This window comes from Physeter macrocephalus, chromosome 11 (assembly GCF_002837175.3).
Source record: "Physeter macrocephalus isolate SW-GA chromosome 11, ASM283717v5, whole genome shotgun sequence".
NCBI lineage: Eukaryota > Metazoa > Chordata > Mammalia > Artiodactyla > Physeteridae > Physeter > Physeter macrocephalus.
The window spans coordinates 56,268,308-56,288,006 of NC_041224.1; the positions used below are offsets into that span (position 1 = coordinate 56,268,308).

At 46.3% G+C, this 19,699-nt stretch overlaps 2 protein-coding genes across 7 annotated transcripts in view; one reads left to right on the top strand and one right to left on the bottom strand.

The window, feature by feature from the left end:
• Window positions 1-19,699, top strand: part of APH1B (aph-1 homolog B, gamma-secretase subunit) — a 213,777-nt gene that overhangs the window by 85,039 nt on the left and 109,039 nt on the right. The window contains exon 7 of one of the 4 annotated variants that reach the window (XM_028494910.2): window positions 19,560-19,618. The exons of the other annotated variants lie outside the window; for them this stretch is intronic. The gene's annotated coding sequence lies outside the window, so the exon portion shown is untranslated. Of the gene's footprint in view, window positions 1-19,559; window positions 19,619-19,699 lie in introns of those variants that run through there. 4 annotated transcript variants of the gene reach the window in all.
• Window positions 1-19,699, bottom strand: part of CA12 (carbonic anhydrase 12) — a 68,714-nt gene that overhangs the window by 44,236 nt on the left and 4,779 nt on the right. For all 3 annotated transcript variants that reach the window (XM_055088025.1, XM_007120501.4, XM_007120503.4), the window contains exon 2: window positions 16,684-16,704. In XM_055088025.1, coding sequence (XP_054944000.1) covers window positions 16,684-16,704 — 21 coding nt within the window. The remainder of the gene's footprint in view (window positions 1-16,683; window positions 16,705-19,699) is intronic.

Sequence of the window (19,699 nt, forward strand, 5' to 3'; positions counted from 1 at the left end):
AAGTATAGTTGATTTACAGTGTTGTGTTAGAGTCAGGTGTACAGCAAAGTGATTCAGTTATATATGTGTGTGTGTATATGTATACGTGTGTGTGTATACGTAGACGTGTGTGTGTATACGTAGACTGTGTGTACGTAGACGTGTGTGTGTATATGTAGATGTGGGTGTGTACGGAGACGTGTGTGTATATAGATGTGTGTGTACGTGGACGTGTGTGTATATGTATACATGGCTGTGTATGTGTATATGTGTGGCTGTGTGTATGTATATGTGTGTATAGACGTGTGTGTATGTATACGTGTGTGCATATATGTATGTGTGTATGTATACGTGTGTGTATATATGTATATGTGTATATGTATATGTGTGTGTGTATATACATATACATATATATTCTTTTTCAGGTTCTTTCCCATTATAGGTTATTACAAGATATTGAGTATAGTTCCCTGTGCTATACAGTAGGACCTTGTTGTTTATTTTATATATAGTAGTGTGTATCTGTTAATCCCAAATTCCTAATTTATCCCTTCCTCCCCGCCTTTCCCCTTTGGTAACCATAAGTTTGTTTTCTGTGTCTCTGAGTCCATTTCTGTTTTGTAAGTAAGTTCATTTGTATCATTTTTTTGAAGATTCCACATATAAGTGATATCATATGATACATGTCTTTCTGTCTGACTTACTTCATTTAGTGTGATAATCTCTAGGTCCATCCATGTTGCTGCAAATGGCATTATTTCATTCTTTTTTATGGCTGAGTAATATTCCATTGTGAATATATGTGTGTATATAGATATGTGTGTATACATATATAATATATAATAACAGTATATACTTCTGTATATACTATACTTTTTGCGCCAAAATGGACAACCTGAATCTCATGAGAAACCCTCAGACAAACGCAAATGGAAGGACATGCTACGTGATATCTAGTCTGTATGCTTCAGAAATGTCAAGAGCATGAAAGGTCTAAAGAGATGCCACAAATAAATGCAGTGGATTATCCAGATTGACTCCCAGTTCAGGAAAAAAAAGCTATCAAGGACCAAATTAAGTTTCTTTTAAACTTGACCTTCATCTGCCCCTACTGGCATAGCCCTGTTCAGATGCATAGCTCCGTATCTGTAGGCCTCACTGGCCTTTTCTCCAGCCCTCCACTCCCTACGCTAGATCCAGATCCAGACATTTCTCTGCTGAAAGTTCTTCAGTGGCTCCTCAAGCCTTCAGGCTTAATCCCAAGGTCTGGAGTGCAGCCCACAAGCCCGTCATGATCCCAGCCCCCTCTCTAGGCTTTGCTTCCCCTACTACCATGTGTCAGAAAGCGGGGATGGGAGTCTTAAGACTTCACCCCGACTAACAAGTTAGCCTTCCACAGTTTCACGGATGCTGGTAAAGACACGAGACTCCTGAGTCAGAGACGAAGGACAGTTTAATACTCACAGGGGTAGCAGAGTGACATTTGCAGCTGTTTCTCAAGCCGCAGTTCCATAGGGTGATGTAACCAGGGCCTTGTAACGCCTCCACTTGCAAGCTGCTTCACATAATGAGCATCCCTCTCAGCTTAGGAAACCCCAGTGTGTAAAGGGGGGTGGTTAGCAAACTTGCCCAACTTTTGCCTCCAAGAGAGACATGATTTTACTGGACAGCAAACAGATCTGCTCTCTGCCCTGGGAGGAGACACTGCCTTTATCTATACAAGATGACTTGCTACATAAACATCTTTGAAAAGATAGTGTGGAACAAAAGCTGTCAGAGCCTCTGCTCACAGATGCAGGGAGAATCTTCTCCCTACCACTTCTCCGACACTGAGCTGCTGCCATCCTGATTCTCTGATCGCACCCCACACTCTCGTCTGGTTTCGGAGCTCTGCTGCCTGCAGTGGAATGCCATTTTCATCCCTAAAACGCACACCACCATGCACGTAAACATGCACGCACGCTCCTTGCCCTGCTAACTCCTTTATCTTTCAAGAATCAGCTCCTCGGGGAAGCCTGACAGCCACGTCACCCCCAAATGTAGGAATTCTGCCCCACCTTTGTGTCCCCAGGGTCAGTGTACATTATCACAGGACTTAATCTGCTCCGTTGTCATTACCTGTTTACACGTCTGCTTGCCCCTCAACTCTCAGTGCATGGAAGGCAGGGGCTGTGTCCTGCTTTTCTCTGATCCCCAGTGACCAGCCCACAAAGGGAATCATTAAGGATTGGTCAAAAGAATAAGCGGATCAGTGAATAGACTGTTATTTTAAAGCTGCTAGCAGTTGCTTCCTGTCACTTGAGGGGGAGTAGAACGTAAAAAACGGATGAGGGTGGAAAATCTTCATGTGGGAAGGGGCAGGGCAGCTGGGGAGGTTCATAAGCATTTTCTACATTCTGGGGGAGGGACCAAAAATTTGTCCCACTCCCCCTGTTGCGGGACAGAGCGCTTGGATAAGCCCTCTTAGTGACCCAGACTTGAGGCAGGTAACTACCCAGCGTTTCTGTGAAAGCTCAGCCCCAGCTGTAACAGTCCAAATGCTGGCGTTGCAGGCTGAGGTGCCAAGCGTTCTGTCTAGTGATCCAGTGATACAAATTGGGTGCATCTTTAACTGGTCTGTGCCCTTGCAAAGAGCACTGTTTTTCTAAAATGATGGATTTAGCTCTCCTGGAATGGAAGGTTGTTGCCTCACCTGTGATGTTATTTCAGACTAAGCCAGTGGTTCTCAGGAGTGATTTTTGTCCCCTCAGGATGTTTGGCAACGTCTGGAGACATTTTTGGTGTCACAAGGCGGAATGCTACTGACATTCAGTGGGTAGATGGGCTGACCAGGGATGCTGCTAAACATCGTACAGTGCACAGGACAGCCCCCAGACAAAGAATTATCCTGCCCCAAATGTCAACAGTGCAGAGGCTGGGAAGCCCTGGACTATTGTGATTGTCTCGGCTGGGCCACGCAGAAGGAAAGAGCAGATCACACGTTGCAGAGGATGTTTTTCCAGAAAGAATGAGGTGCTCTCGCTGTCGGTCATCCTGGGGCAGGAAAGAGGAATGGAGGCCTAACCTCAGGGGAGGGGAAACACAGTCAGGGCTCCAGGCCAGGAGAGCAAGACTGGCACCTACGACCTGACGGTGGGAAACCCCCAGGGACAGGGATGATCATTGCCTTTGGGGAATACTGATGACAGAGACATCTGACTTTCCTCTTAGGCTGTAGTTGCCTGTGTCATCCCAGGACCTCAGTCAAATTTTGTTAAACTCCAAAGCCTAGTGAGTTGTTGTTGTTCTTAAAGCTACCATTTAATGAGCACTTACTACGTGCCAGGCATCATTCTATATCAAAGGCTGGCTAACATTTTCTACAAAAGGCCAGATAGCAAATATTTTAGGCTTTGTGAGCTGTATGATCTCTGTCACTACTACCCAACTCTGCTTTTGTTAAAAAAAAAAGAAAAAAGAAAAAAAAAAAAGGCAGCCATAGAGAATATGTAAACAGGTGAGTCTAGCCGTGTTCCAAGAAGATTTTATTCACAAAAACAGGTGGTGGACTGGATTTGGCCCATGGGCCATAGTTCACCAACCCCCATTCTATATGCTTAACAGGTATTAATTAGTCTGCGTAACAACCCTACGACAGAGGCATTGTGTTCTCATTTAGCAGATGAGGTGACTGAGGCACAGAGGTTGAGTAATATGCCCAAAGTCACAGTGCCAGTAAGCAGCCAGGCTGCCGCTGACCCTGACCCTCACGTTCGCCCCAGCAGCAGCCTTTGGAGGGTCCAGAGCCTGGGCGGCAGCAGCAGTTATGAGGTGGTGAGAGGGCACCAGCAGACAAGCCCTGGCGATGGTCCAGAGCTAGAGGGGAGAAGCAGCAATGGAGAGATTTGTGACCTTCCAAACATTCCTGGGGGGTCTGGAAATAACAAAAAGAGGGGATCTGGCAAAAGACGTGAGCTTTCTGCAGCTACCCACGGGGGAACCTGACCTAAGTGAAGGCTGACTGGTCTCTAAACATTGACTTGCTGTTGAGCCCCTTCTTCACTTACCAGCTTTCACAAAGAGGAAGTCCTTTCTGATATCTAACCTATAGCGCTTTTGCTGTTATTTAAAGCTGCTCCCTCAGTTTTCCCTTTTAGGGGAAAAACTTGCTGTTTGATGGTTCTTCTCACACCTGAAAGCCTTCATCCAGGCTACTTCTTTTTTTTAAATTAATTTATTTTTGGCTGTGTTGCGTCTTCGTTGCTGCGCGCGGGCTTTCTCTAGTTGTGGCAAGCAGGGGCTACTCTTTGTTGCGGTGCGCAGGCTTCTCATTGCGGTGGCTTCTCTTGTTGCAGAGCACGGGCTCTAGGCACGCGGGCTTCAGTAGTTGTGGCACACGGGCTCAGTAGTTGTGGCTCGTGGACTCTAGAGTGCAGGCTCATTAGTTGTGGTGCACGGGCTTAGTTGCTCCACGGCATGTGGGATCTTCCCGGACCAGGGATCAAACCCGTGTCCCCTGCATTGGCAGGCGGATTCTTAACCAGTGCGCCACCAGGGAAGTCCCCATCCAGGCTACTTCTGTCTCCCTTCCAGAGGGGTGTGAAGTGCAGTGGGAAGGTCAAGGGCTTTGGAGCCATTGACCAAGCTGCCAATCACAGCTCCACCACCTACTGGCTGTGTGACCTTGAACATATCTCTTAGATTCCCTGAGCTTCGCTTACAAAATGAAAGTGGCAGTACCCACCCGGCAGGACCCCAGGGCTGTTGGCAGGAATAAACGTGGTAGCGTAGCGTCTGTTTGTGATGGACTCACAAGACATGCTGGTTCCCAGGCCCTTCTGAATGGAATAGTCTCAATTCCTCCTTTCCGCACCCCCACCCCCACCCCCGAGCCCTTAGGGGCTGTTTTCCAACCTTTTAGAGCAAGCTCTCCCTTTCACCTCACCGGAAAACAAATCTAGGGCTCCCTGCGTGGCTCCTTTTACTTCTAATGAGATATGCATGGTGATGTGGCATTTCGTTTCAGACTGGTTTCGCCTCTGAAATCCTGCCATGCCAGATCAAGTGCCACCTTCTCCCTGGTGCCTTCCCTCACTCCCAGAGCCAAAAGTAAATAGAGAAACAAACCATTCTTTCCTCGTTTACTCAACAAATGTTTCCCCAGCACCTCTCCTGGACTGGGCTCTCTGCCTCTGCCCCAGCAGCCCCTTTGGGGAGGGTGTCACTCCCCACACGGTGTGCATGGTGTTCTCCTTCTAGATAGCTCCCCTTGAGGCTAGAAAGGGCTCCTGTGCAAACCCGTACCCCTCGAATACTGCCTTGCTTGCAGCAGGCTCGTGCTCAAAAACCACCAGGGAGGAAAACATTCTCCAGTGATAATTTAGCACATTAGCCTTAGCTGGAGAGCGAGAGCTTGGTTATTAACCCCAGAGGTACCTATGCTTCTCAAGGCAATTAAGTGAAGGAAGAGCATTAAAGTCCTGCAGTTCTCCATTTTTTTTCCCCACGGCGTAACAAGGTTTCTGACCAGACATCTTTGCACACTCGGTCTTCCCTGCAGACCTTCCATGCTCAGTTTTACTCAGCGCTGGGGCATTCCCTGCTCCATCCTTGCTGATAGAGACGTTTAAGCATTACACCAAAAGGTTCATCAAGAGCTGGGAGGCTCTTGGGAAACTGCCAAAAGGAAGCACTGAGGGGTGGCTGTAAGTTCTCACCCAAGCACCGCTCCAAGCAGTGAAATGTCAACACACATTCCCGTAGCTCAGAAACCAACGGAGAGCCTCACTCCAGGTTCATGGTGTAGGAGATGGAGGTGTGAGTGTCGGGGGTGTGGACACATCTAAGAATGTAGGTACACGTGAATGTGGATGCATGCGTGCACACATATGTGTGCATGTGTTAATGCATGCATACACCTCTTTCCTGAATCACCAGGACCGAGCACGGGGCAGGCAGCTCTCCTCATTCAGTCTCTGCCGGGGCTCCTGTCTTGCTGCGCTCGCAAGGTTTTCCTCACCAGGAGCTACTTCCTGCCCCTCTCCCCACCCCCAGGTCCACCCGCTCTCTTTGATCTTCTTTTCTTCTTCACTTACGCGTGTCGTCTATTCCCTGTTCTTCCTTCCAACTCTCATGTTTCCGATTCCAACCACCACACTCCTTCAGCTGTCCATCCTACTCCCAAGAATCCGAAAACGGTATTGATTCATTACTGTCGCTGTAGGACCCCTGACATCTCTCCCAGCCCTGTGCTGCCTACAGTATCGATGACTTGACTGTATTGATTTTTTTTCCCTAGCAACCACACTGGTCTTTGACCTACATTTCCCTTGAGTGTGTCACAAGGAACCATATCAAATGTTTATTTATGTCAACAGGTATTAAGTCTATTGTGTTTTCTTTAACCACTAAGCCTTTTACTCTGATGTAGGGAAGAAAAGCAAGTGAATTTGGCATAATTTGTTTCTGGCAAGTCTATATTACTTACTTTTTCAAAAAAAAATCACTGCATTTCCTTAGTGGCGTTTGCACAGCGTTGTGATGCGTCGTGTAGGGTACACAATGCCTGGCATAAAATGAGCACCCACCAAATGACTGGGAAAATACACGAGACGGAAATCAGGAGACACAAATTCCAGTCTTGGCTCAGCTTCTCACGCTTGGGCCACTTGACAACTCTGAGTTTTCCTCGCCTCATCTGTAAATGAGTGTGGGGCTTGGCTACATCAGTGCTCCCCACTGGGGTCCCACCTAGGCAGCAGTGGCAGTCTGGATGCTGATTTGAATACTTCATGAAGCCCAACAGAGATGGGCACTCATCTACAATCAGGCTGCTCCTGCCAGTTACAACAGTAGATGTCTTACGTTCGTGGCTGAGTTATATCAACAGGTCAGGACCCCCACTACCCCTCCCGTGGTTCAGACCCCTATCCCCCTCTCCTGCATTCCTCTGGCCCCCTTCCTTCCATGTTTCACACTCAATTCACTCTTTACTTTGTAGCCACAATGATCCTTCTAAAAGGCTTATCTCAGCTTTCCACCTAGAACGCTCCAGCTGTCCCCCTGCTGTCTCCAGAATGAGGTCCCAACTCCTCAGCCAGCTCGCGGGCCCCTCACTCTGGCCCTGGTCCATCTCCCCAGCCCCTACCCTCCTCACTGAGGTCCTTGGTAGTGCCCAGAACCTACCAGCCTAGGTGATCATTGCACAGTCTGTCCCTTAACCTCAAAGGCCCTTTCAACCCCTGCCCTTTGCCTGGCTAGCTCTTACATGTCCTCCAGGTCTCAGCTTAGACATCATCTCCTCCAGGAAGCCTTCTCTAATCCTTTCCCAAGACACTAGGTGAGGGCACTCTTTTCTGTGCTTCATCTCTCTGCTTTGTAAGGCCTAATTCACTGTCTCCTCCCAGATTCTCAGTCTTATTCATGCCTGATTCATCATTTCCTCAGCGCCTAGCCTAAGACTTGGCACTTTGTATTTACTCTATAAATGTTTGTGGAATAAATGTGAATCCTCATCTTGGGCTAACTAAAAACTTTGATTGGTTTTCAGATCTGTCTTTGATTAATAACAAATGGGAGAACTATTTCATTGGCCCAGCCGCTCCGCAGCATGTGGGATCTTCCCGGACCGGGTCACAAACCTGTGTCCCCTGCATGGGCAGGCGGACTCTCAACCACTGCGCCACCAGGGAAGCCCTGTTAAACCTTTTAAACAATGGTATCCATGGAGGGGGGCAGAATAAAAGAGTGATGCATGTGTAGGGTACCATTACTCTCAGGTCCCTTCTAGGTAATAATTCCAGAAATTTATTTGTATAACATTTTGGCTCAGGATCACAAAAAATACCTATAAACTAGAAGGGCACTATCAATGAAGAACCTTTAGATTTGCAGGTCATAGGAGAATAGACAGTTACTAGAGTTGGAATCACCAGTTTGCCTCTGGGCTTCCTGGTAGCCAAAGCCAAAAGGGGAAACAGTCATTTGCATGACTGCCTCAGACCTGCTACAAAACCTCTTTGTTCCACAACCTTCACAGTCACCTTTTCTCCTTTCTCCACTTCTCATGCAGTTCCCAGAAGATGGAGTACCAAGGAGGGGTCTCCTTACAAAAGCACCAGGCACCATTTGCCAGTGTCACCATTCCCTGCTATAAGCAGATCTCACCCTCATCGTAACCAAGGAGCCCTTTCTGAGCCAGCTGTCCCAAAAGGTGGGGGCAGCATGACCATTTTTCCTGAAGCTAACCACGGGCATCCTTACGAGATCTACATGGGTCTCCTGTTCACCCAGAAGTCATACAGCTGATCTAGTCACAAGTTAATGATTACAAAATCATTTAAAAAGTTAAGATGAGCTAAATGAGCCATTTTATTTAGAGTCACGCCAGTTCTTTTTTTATATACTGCAATTTTATTTCAATCACACAAATGAAGTTAGCATGCAGGAAATTTAAATGAAACAGTACGGTAAAAAAAAGCAGAGAACCAAAAACTCTAATAAGGAAATCCACCTAAAGCATGAGAATTCAACATTCATTAGTGTTTTATCTTCAGTTTTGATTGACACTTGATGCTTGCAAATTTTGAAACAAACTTTGAGATCATGATGACTATTCTGAAGAGATTTCAGCACCAGCACTAAGATTTGTACATTCAGTTGGTTTGCAATTGACTTGTTAGCCATTTACACAGTGTATAGTACAGATTTGTCACAGGTCAGATCACAGTGTGGAAGGAAAGAAGTACCTTCCTGTAATTAGAAAGGATCCCTTAAACTGCACTCAGCTTAAGACATCCAATGTACAAGAGCACGAAAACCATCATAATATTGTGGCTCCAAGGAACATAGTTTTGATAAGGAAAATAACCTAAGCTTCTGTTTCCCATTTTCATTACTGAAATCTCTAACAATGACAAAACTGTCACATAGAACAGTTAGTCAGTTCTGAGTCAACCTTTATGGACATTAGGAGGTGGCAGCTCGTATTTGTTCCTTCCTGGTTGGCAAAAGTTAAATGCTTGCCAGGTCATTGGAAAGCTTGTTCCTTAAAGGAATACTTTTGTGAATTAAGAAGAAAAAGAGCCCGTCTGTGGGAATTCCCTGGCGATCCAGTGGTTAGGACTCGGTGCTCTCATTGCCGTGGCCCAGTTCAGTCCCTGGTCAGGGAACTAAGATCCCACAAGCCATGTGGCTCAGCCAAAAAAAAAAAAAAAAAAAAAAAAGCACCTAATTTATTTTGTTTACAAATACTTGTCATACTGGTCCAACACCACTAAAAAGTGTAAGTGAACTGTGGCTTGACTGAAAATTGAAAGAAGTTACAGTTCAAACTCTAATATGATTCCCCATCATTCCTGTATGCTATGTTGGACAGCATGCATACTAGCCATTATTTTTACATTTTCTTTCCCCTACTGTTTCACTATTTAATTGTTGATCAATTAAATCATTTCAGCTCCTTTCTCTGTGCTCTTAGCATCTAACAAGGTGCTTCTTGGTGAGTATTTGTGGAACAGCTACCATATTTCATTGCTTCTAGATGCCATGGATTATAAGATATATCCCACTTACAGAGATGCTAAAATAAAAAAGTTGCATCTGAGAATCAATGAAATACAGTCTTTGTCCACAGCAGGTCCTGGCTCTCTTTCTTGGCCATGCCGTGTGACCCTGGGAAGAGTCTGGCTATGCTCTTGGGCTCTGCAGTCGTGCCTGCACCCTTCACCCCTGTGGCCGTCCCTGCCGAGGAAGACAGTAACAGACCAGGAGAGAGGGCCCCTGCTCCCTTCAAGGAGACGTGGAGCCTGCTGAGACAATCTCTGGTCCATTCTCCTCCTCATGGAAAACGAGACCTTCTAGTCTCTGCCTGGGGCGCCTTCACACACCTGCTCTGAATTCAGCCTTTTTGCTTTCAGTCTTTCTTCCAAGCTGGTTTACCCCATGGGCTCCTCTCTCTCCCCCTGCTGGGGATGGGCTGCCAAGGGCTTTAACTGGCTTCTGGAGGGCTGTGCCCTGCCCTCACCTGAATGCCTGGGGCTTGAGACCAGCAGGAAGCAGAGAGGGCAAGTTTGAGCACAGCCAGAGGCCTGACGGAGCCCCTGGCAGGACCCTCTCCCAGCTCTCGCCAGCCAACTCTCAGCCCGCAGTTCCAAGGCTTGTCTCTGCCCCAGGTGGGTGACAGTCCCTGCACGGGGCTGGACTTATGTCGCTCAGAGCCCTAGTAGCCCAGGCCCAGATTTCTTCCTAGCTCCACTCCTGAACCCTAAATCAAGGCTCAGCCCAGAGGCTCAGGGGGGAGTAGCACCCTGCCTCCGTGGGCTGGGCAGGGAGGCAGGGGATGCTCCAGTGACTTCAGCTACATGGCTGAGGTGACCACGGCTATGGAACCAGATATCTGGCCCCTAGATGCCAGGAAAGTGCCCGGGTGATGAGCTCCAACTCCACCCCTGGTCTGAAGGACAAGGCTAAGAAGAACTTTCTGGCCTGTGAGGCCCGTGGGACAAGGGCTTGGCGCCCTTGGGGTTTTTTGCTCAATCACTTTTTTTCTCACAAGGGAAACTCCTTTCATTTGTTCAGAATACAAAAAGAATACCTCCTCACTGTTAAAAAGTCAGGCAATTCAGAAAAGCACAAAGAAGTAGATCCTTTCTAACAAAACTCAGGTTTGTTTGGCATTGTGGAGTTTACCAGGCATTTTCCCATCTATTAGCTAATAGAATTCCACCATAACGCTGTAAAGTGAAGGGAAAGAAAATGATTAGCTACACGTGCTCAGTATTCGCCAGGCACTGCGAGCCTGTTTCTGTGTATTATTTAATCCTCACCATGACTCTGAAGCAAAGCAGAGGTTCTCAAACTTGAGTGTGTATCAGAATCACCTGATGGGCTTGTTAAAACAGATTGCTGGGCCCAGCCCCAGAGTTTTTGATTTGGAGGTAAATCTGGGATGGGCCCGAGAATTTGCGTTTCTAACAGAGTCATATATGGTGCTTTTCTTGCTGCTAAAAGAACAGGAGGTGAAGTGTTTGGGTTTTTTTCCTCCCAGGCTCCTCCCATGAGTTTCGCCTGTAGTTCTGAGTGTTTGGGAAGGGCATCCCGAGCCCCAGGTGATGCCCCAGGAGGTCTGCCTGGTTCTGGGCTTTGTACACTTTCCACTTCTTCCTCCTGGTTTTCTGTCTCACCCGTGCCTCGCCCCCCATGACACTACACCTGCCTTTAGGAAAAAATGCTAGCTTCCCTATCTTTTCACCCAGCTGGTAAGGCCAGCTGTGAACACGAAAATGCAGGCATTTGGGCAGCTACAGGCCTCCAGAACACACAAACCTCAATTCTGCAACTCAGGAAAGATGAGAAATAATGACGAGTGGGTAGACCACACCACATCCAGGAAGACCCTGGATGTCACAACTTCAATTAGAAGTAACTGGAACTATAGCACAGATTTAATAAATCACAGTGGGTTGGATTGCTAAACCTCAAGGGAAATCCCCAAGACACAGGGGTTAGGGATTCAGTTCCCTGGTATGAAAAACATGTTCTGGCCTTTTTTGTTCTCTCTCCCTCTTTCCCATAAGAGTGCTTTGTGCCTCTTGTCCTTCATCCTCAGGATGGCAGTGCGAACGGGGGAGAAGTCACTGGGGTATTGTGAGTTGGCCAGGCCGCTACCTTTGGTAAAGACGACAGTTCTCCTTCATAAAATCAGCCTATTAATTGCACATGCTCCCTAACTGCTGTTTTAAGTTCTCCCTTTAGCTCTAACTTAATCTGTTTTTTATACTGCCTTTGAGTGTGAAGGTCACACGGTGCCTTTGCCTACTACAAAAGTAAAGCTTCCTAGCTTCCTTGCATGTGTTCCATGTCTTGTTCTAGCTTGGGAAGGATGTCCGGAACCCCAGAGATAGTTTGTTTATAGTAACTTAATATTCCAGCAGATTCAGGACAGAAGGGGGTGGAGGTTGGGAGCCTGGAGAACCAATGAGGTTCTCGCCCCAATGGAGGATCCCTTCCTAATTCCCAAAGGAAATTCTTTAAGACAGAGCGTCTGTTGTCTGGGAGAAAGGAGAGCAGTTAAGGAATGTGCTGGCAGTGCCTGGTCACAGGGAGTCCTGCCAGAGCCCGGGGCCGAGAAGCTGGGCAGGAGGGCCTACGAGCCCGGCACCCGGCACCCCCAGGCTAAGCTGCCATCTTTCCAGAGTCCCCATCTGGGATGGAGGGGCTGATCTGGTGGATGCCTTGCGGGGACCCTGACTTGGGGAGAAGTGGGACTTGTTCACCTGCCGGGGGGGCGGTTTGGCTTCCTCTTCCCTTTACATCTCATCTCCCATGAAGGTTTGTCTTATTTCTCCCAAATAATGAACAGTGGTATTTGTCTGTTTCTGAACTGGCTCACATTGGAGGCGCACCAGAGCAGTGTCTGGTATCCTCTGGGATGGAGCCCCACGTCCGTTCTCTGCTCACATGATGCGTTCTTGGGTCGTTAGTTTCAATACAGTCATTCCTTTTGGTTGCTCTGTTATTTTGAACACGCTGAGGGTTTTTTGGTTGTTTCTTGTGGGAGGACTGAAAAATCTGTTGGGGTAAGGATGACTCCCCCAGCCAGCTGGAATTTTTTAACTCTTTTATTGAATATAATATACATACAGAAAAGTGCGCGTATCGTAAGTGAACAGCCTGATGGATTTTCACAAACTGAACACAGCACCCATGTCAAGGAATGAAACGTGACCAGTATCCCCTCCTTCCAGTCACCTCCGCACCCCAAGGGCACCTGCTATCCTGCCTTCTAACAGCATAGATGCACTTGAGCAGACTGGAGTTCAGCCTTCTCTCACGTGTCAGCCTGACTTGCAGTTGCCCTCCATTTCAGAGTTGGTGGCTCAGCAGGATTGAATGGGGGCTGATTGCAGGGGGTAGGGCACTGACCCAGCACATGCCAACACGTACCCAGCTGCAGCTCCAGCCACCCAGGAGGAGCACTCAGGGGCAGGGTTGGCTCCATCCTGGCTGCCAGATGGTCCTCCTGTCTGCAGGGGGCCATCCGGGAGGTTAGCCTGGTGACTCAGTGTGGCGGGGGGGATGGGGCTCGAGTTCTCTTTCCATGTGCTTCTAGAACTCCTATCATGTGTTCCTGGAAGCGAGAGGCCCGCGGAGCAGGATGACTCAGCGGCATCTATGTGAAAAGTAGCTGAGGTCTGCGCCCTGGGAAAACCAGCACGTGGCCTTGGGCTGGACTTGCCCTATTCGGTGCAGCCTGTATTGTTTGGAAACCATTCTCCCCTCTCCCACCTGGCACCTATGCCAGGCTCTCTGTTTACTTGTGTGACTCCAAGCACAAGTGCCAGCTGCCAGCTTGGACCTGTTTGCCTCCTTCACCGGCCCCCACTGACCTGACTCCACATCACGTGTGCTCATTTCACTAATAAAAAACCAGGTTTGCCTCTGTGCTCACCCCCATGCATGCCATGCATCTTTAGACTCTGCCCTCTGCTTTCTCAGCAAAGAGCTGCTCTAATTGTACGCAGGAGGGACAGAGGGCTGGCCAGCGCTAATGGTCAGGAAGAAATGCTTCTGGATTGGTCGGTATGGCCGGACAGAAACGCCCTCCCTTGGGGAGCACCATGTCATGCCTAAGTGGCAGTAAGATTTTCCTTCTACACCTTCTTGACACCGTGTTTCTCTGTTCTCCGTAACTTCCTTGCCCTGCCCAGGGGGGCTGTCCCGCAGACGAAGGGAGCCCTGGGGAGACGTGACTTGTGTCTCCACTCCACCTGGGAAGCCAGTAGAAGAGGTGTGGGGCAAGTTACCTCTGACTCAGGCTAGAAAGGTCTTCGGAACCATCTGGTCAGAGGTTCTCTAACAGAGTGCATAAGAATCACCTGAAATAGACAGGTTTTTCAGGTTCCCTCCCTCCCCCAGAGCCAGGCTTCGGCTCAGAAATCTGTATATCTGGAAGGCATTCCAGGTGATTCTGATGCAGATGAGCCCAAGCCATAGCTTGAGGAACACTGATCTGAACAACCCCTCCCCCAGGTCACAGATGGGGAGAAAGCAAGACCCCGAGGGCTCACGTGCTTCCTCCAGACCATATGGAATAAGGTCCAGAACTTGAGTCCCGCCTTCCTTCTGTGCCTACACTGCTCCTGTCTCCTCCCACACACTGAACCTGCCCAAGGGGCCCCGATCCCCGACTGCACCGATTCCTCCTTTGTCAGGTCTCTTGCCCTACCCTTCCCTCTTACTGCCGCCACTGTAAACTGGACGTGAAGACACAGAATGGGGTTTCTTCAAAGGCCAAACACCTTCCGGCCTCCCTCCCATCCTTCCTCTTTCACCACCTACCACCCCCTACTCTCCTTAAAATGCAAATTACCCCCTGCCCCACCCCTCCATCCATGGGACAAAGTGGGAAGAGCCTGGCCCCCCCCTCCATGCTGCCCCTGTTTTTTTTAAATTTAGAACAATATTTATTAATGAAATATATTCACCTTAGAGAAGTCCATACAACACCCTCAATATAATAGAATACTGTTGACACAATGCAATCATTATAGCTTTAACAACATGTTACCAAAAGATGGACATACATGAAGCTTTTATTTGTGGTAGTGAGGGAAATAACATTCAACTCCAAAAAATAATGACGAGATACACAGGCGTCAAATTGCCTTCTCATATTAATAAAACGTGTAGACACAAAACTATTATTATTTTTGAGAGAAGTAAAAATCTATTCCAAGAAAACAATGTATCTTGATAATAATAGTCATAGTCTACTTTTATTGGGTGCTTACTATAGAACAAGTATCAATACTATGCTAGCCCATTTCACATGGATCTCACCATTTGACCCTCACAGTAACCCTGTGCTTGGTGCCATTAGTAGAAAGTCTAACATAGGCCTTTAGAACAGCAACAATGCCTTCCTGTTGCACAATGTTAGTGTTTTGGGGGGAAATAAAAGGCCTGCTGTGTCTCATGTTTTTCTCTCTGTATTTTGGGATAATTTAAAGTATTAGCTAAATATTGTTGAAAAAATTTTTTTTTAGTATTTTGTTTTATTTTGCATTTTTTGGTAAGGCAAGCACAGGATAAACATTCAAACTATACATACAGTGAAAAGTAACTCTTCCCTCCCAGAGCTGACCCCTAGTCCCTCAGTACTCCTTTCCAGGGCCCATTACTGTTTCAGTTTCTCCTGAATCCTTTTGGAAAAATTCTGTGCAAACACAAAGTTACATTGTACACACATGGTGCCACATGTACACACTATACCTGGCTTTTTTCATTTAACAACATAGCTTGGAGATGGGAGATGGGCCAGCATCCTTACTTATAGACCTGCTGCAGTCTTTTAATACATGACCCAACCTGTCTTTCTGACCTTAGAGTCCATCCCTCCCCTGTAACGACTTCTCTACATGTTTTCCCTCAAATGCCATCTTGCTCTTTCTTGCCTCCATTCATATGATACCATCATCAACTTGGCCAATAGCACTTCCTTCCCATTGTACTGAATCCTCCCCATCCTCCAAGGTCCGGTTGAAAACCCTCTTCCTCCAGGAAGCCTTCCTTGACCATCTAGCCCTAGCACTCTCGTCCTCCTCTGATCCGTCAGAGCACTGAATCGTTTACTTGTTATCTGCTATTATTACCTATTATATTCTGCTTAGAATTGTGAGCTCTAAGTAATTCCCATCTACAGACCACAGCCTATGCTTCTAATTACCCACCCACTTAGCAGCGTGCCTTGCCCATAATAAGTACGTAAGGGATGTTAGTAGCAGTGGAGCCATGCAATGCTAGAGCCAAGGAGACCTTGGCCTGGAGGTAGCTGGTTGATTAGCTCAGGGACTTTTCTCTGCCTCTTGGGCTAACAAACATCCAAAGGCTAACTAGCAAATCCAAGTCAGATCTTTTCTCTGGATTCTGCTTCCTCTGTAGTAATCAACTTCCCTGCCTGTCACCACCCCTCCTGTGCCAATGAGGCCAGTTCCACACTCCTGCTCCCCATAACAATCTCTCTTGCACATCCCTCGTCACTCGGTCCCAAACAAGACATTATTAACATTCCTGCGCTTGCCAGTGGACCCTAGAGCTTGACCCCCATCCCCACTCCAGCTGATGACCAAATTTCCCATTCATTGCAATACATGAGCTAAGCCGATTTCAAGCTGCTCATCTCGAAACCTTTTTGCACACTTGATGTCCCCGTCTCTCCATTTAAGACAAGCATTCCTCTTTCACTAAGGACTGACCATCACTGCTTGGTCCACTGCTTGCTTACAAACACGGCAATGAGAAGTTAATTGTAGACACTCGGGCAGCTTAAGTTCTCGGGCCTGAGCCTAACTTTCAGAAAGGAGCCCTTTATTCTTTGTTTACTGTAGGATAAATGTCCTACAGAGGAGAAGGGCACTCTCTTGCCTAGGGCCCTTGCAGTCTGAAGGTAACCTGGGCATCCTCACCTGGGCGGTTTGCAGGAATCTGAAAGCCTTACACTGTGACTCGCAGTTCAAATGCACAAAGCAGGCTCAGCTCCTTGGAGAAAGAGCTGTCTGAGACCTGAGTGGAGCAAGTCTTTAGAGAGGACGTTGTGCCCTCTTCTAACAATACCAGAACTGCTCTCCCCAACCCCCGAAAATAACCCCTACAGATCAAGAAGTTTCTGACTTTCTCATTAAATACAGTCATCTCCTCAGAAAAGCATTTAAGATCTCTACTTACCTATATACGTCCACTTGGATCCTGCAAAGAAGAAAAGAAAATAAAGCAAGTAAGTACAACTGAGCTTGAACAAGTTAGAGAAAACATGACAGATTTTATTTTTAAATGGGTGAAATTAAAAGGAGGTGGATGCCCAGAACTTCAAACTTTTTCAACATGGAGAAAAGGGAATCCTTATGTACTGCTGGTGGGAATGTAAATTGGTACAGCCACTATGGAAAACAGTATTGAGCTATAGGTTGCTCAAAAAAATTAAGAAGAGAACTGCCATATGATCCAGCAATTCCACTCCTGGATATTTATCCAAAGAAAACAAAAACACTAATTAGGAAAGGTATATGTACCCCTATGTTCATTGCAGCATTATTTACAGTAGTCAAGATATGGAAGCAACTCAAGTGGTCATTAATAGGTGAATGGATAAGGAACATGTGAGATATATATATATATTCCATAGATATATATATGGAATATTACCCCGCCATAAAAAAGAATTAAATCTTGCCATTTGTGACAACCTGGCTGGACCTAGAGAGTATTATGCTAAGTGAAATAAGTAGAAAGAGACAAATACTGTATGATTTCACGTATATGTGGAATCTAAAAATCCAAACAAATGAACAAACGTAACAAAAGAAACAGAGATACAGAGAATAGGTGGTTTCCAGAGGAGAGGTGCATGGAGGGAGGATAGAAATAGGTGATGGAGATTAAGAGGTGCAAGCTTCCAGCTGCAGAATAAATGAGTCACTGATATGAAATGTACAGTGTGGGGAATATAGTCAATAACTAATATCCTTGGATGGTGACATATTTTAAATGTATAGAAAAAAATCACTGTGTTGTATAATAGGAACTAACATAGTGTTGTAGGTCAGTATACTGCAAAAACAAACAAACGTACTCATAGAAAAAGAGATCTTATTTGTGGCTACCAGAGGCACTGGGGTGAGGGTAGGGGGAGTTGCATGAAGATGACCAAAAGGTACTAACTTCCAGTTATAAATAAGTACTAGGGATGTGATGTACAACACACTAAATATAATTAACACAGCTGGACGTTACATATGAAAATTGTTAAGAGAGTCCTAAGAGTTCTCATCAGAAGGAAAAATGTTTTTTCTATTGAATTTTGTACCTATACGAGATGATGGGTGTTCACTAAACTTATTGTGATAATCATTTCATGATATACGTAAGTCACATCATTATACCATACATATTAAATTTATACAGTGCTGTGTGTCAAGTATATCTCAATGAAACTGTAAGGAGAAAATTTTTTTAATTAGGAAAAAAACACAAAAACCTTTTTCAGAGTCTGTGTCAGGACAACTGCTTCTCAGAGCAACTGTGCTCCCAGGGGAGACAAAGCACAAGGCAGTGATTCTTTGCAGGGGCCCAGGGGTTAGAGAGGGGGCTTCTTGATCAGAAGCCTCCCATATACCTTAGAGAAGCCAATTTTCATCACCTGCATGGGTAATAAAGTCACAAGGCTCAAAACTCAAAAGCCACCAAAAGGTACACAGTGAAAGCGATTCCTGCCACCCGAACTCCCTGCTTCCTTAGACTTAGTCAGTTTCACCAGCTGATGGGAACACTTGCACAGTGTGACTGCACACACAGGTCTCTGTATTCTGTGCCCCCCCCCCGCCTTTTTGCACACAAATGTTGACATACGGGGAACCCTGTTTTGCACCTTGCTTTTTCCCACTTAACAGCACAGCCTGGAGAAGAGTTCACCTCAGGACATAAAGAGGAGAAAACTAATCCCCAAAGGCAAGTTTTTCTTTGAGGAAGCTGCCACCCTCATCTGAGTTAGAATTCCAGGGGCAGCGGCAATGTGGAAGAGAGGTCCTGCCAGGAGTATAACGAAAGTCACCGATCACTTCCCACTCCACACCTGTCACTCATAAAAGTCCTTTGTGCTGACAGCAAAACATAGTTTTAAAAAGTCATTGCATAGTACACCTGAAACTAACACAACATTGTTTAATCAACTGTGCTCCAACATAAAATAAAAATTTTTTAAAAAGTCATTGCATAGGTAACCAACAAGGACCTACTGTATAAGCACAGAGAACTATATGCAGGGAACTATCTTGTAATAACCTATAAGGGAAAAGAATCTGAAAAAGAATATATAGATATATGTGTAACTGAATCACTTTGCTGTACACCTGAAACTGACAATATTGTACATTAACTATACAAAAGTTTTTAAAAAATCATTGCAGAGCTGTGCTGTCATTACCCTGCTGGCACACCTCCCTCTTCATCTCCAGGAGGAGCCCGAGACCCCAAACTTAGACTCAGTGTGTCTCGGGACACATCACAATGAGGGGACTCTTCAACTCCTATGTCCCTCTCTCCCAGCTTTTCCCAGTGCCTCTGAGATTCTCGGCCCACCAGGGTACTGATGCAAGAGGAAGACTCACATCTCCTTTCTCTCTTGGGAATGATTTGCAGTAAAACTTACCTGACCAACCATCTGGTAGTCACTTATCACAACGGGGCATTTCCTACTCAAGCCAATGGTGATTTTGAAAAGCAAAAATAGGATTTTGTTTGTTTTTTCTTTGTAAGCTGGTTTAATGTCCTATTTTTTTGTTGTTGTTCTGTTTCAATTCTTTACCTCGGTCTTTTTAATTTTCAAATTCAATTGGCAGTGTTTTCAAATTACACTTGTACATGGTTTAAAGAGTCAGATGGTTCTATAAGGCTTTTAATAAAAATATTGGTCCCCTGACACTCCCTAGTCACTTTCCTGCTCCCTATGGCAACCACTGTGAATTCTTTTAAAATGATTCTTTTGGCATTATCTCATCTGTATAAAACATGCCCATGTTGTGCCTTCATGATTTGGTTTGGTTTAGGCATTACTTGTTGACATCCCACTTTGGAAGAGATGGATTGAGGGCTCTTTCACATACCTGCAACCCGACACCTCATTTTATAGATGAGAAAATGAAAGTCCACAAGGCGAAGCGGAAGATCAGTGCCTGCTAAGAAGCAT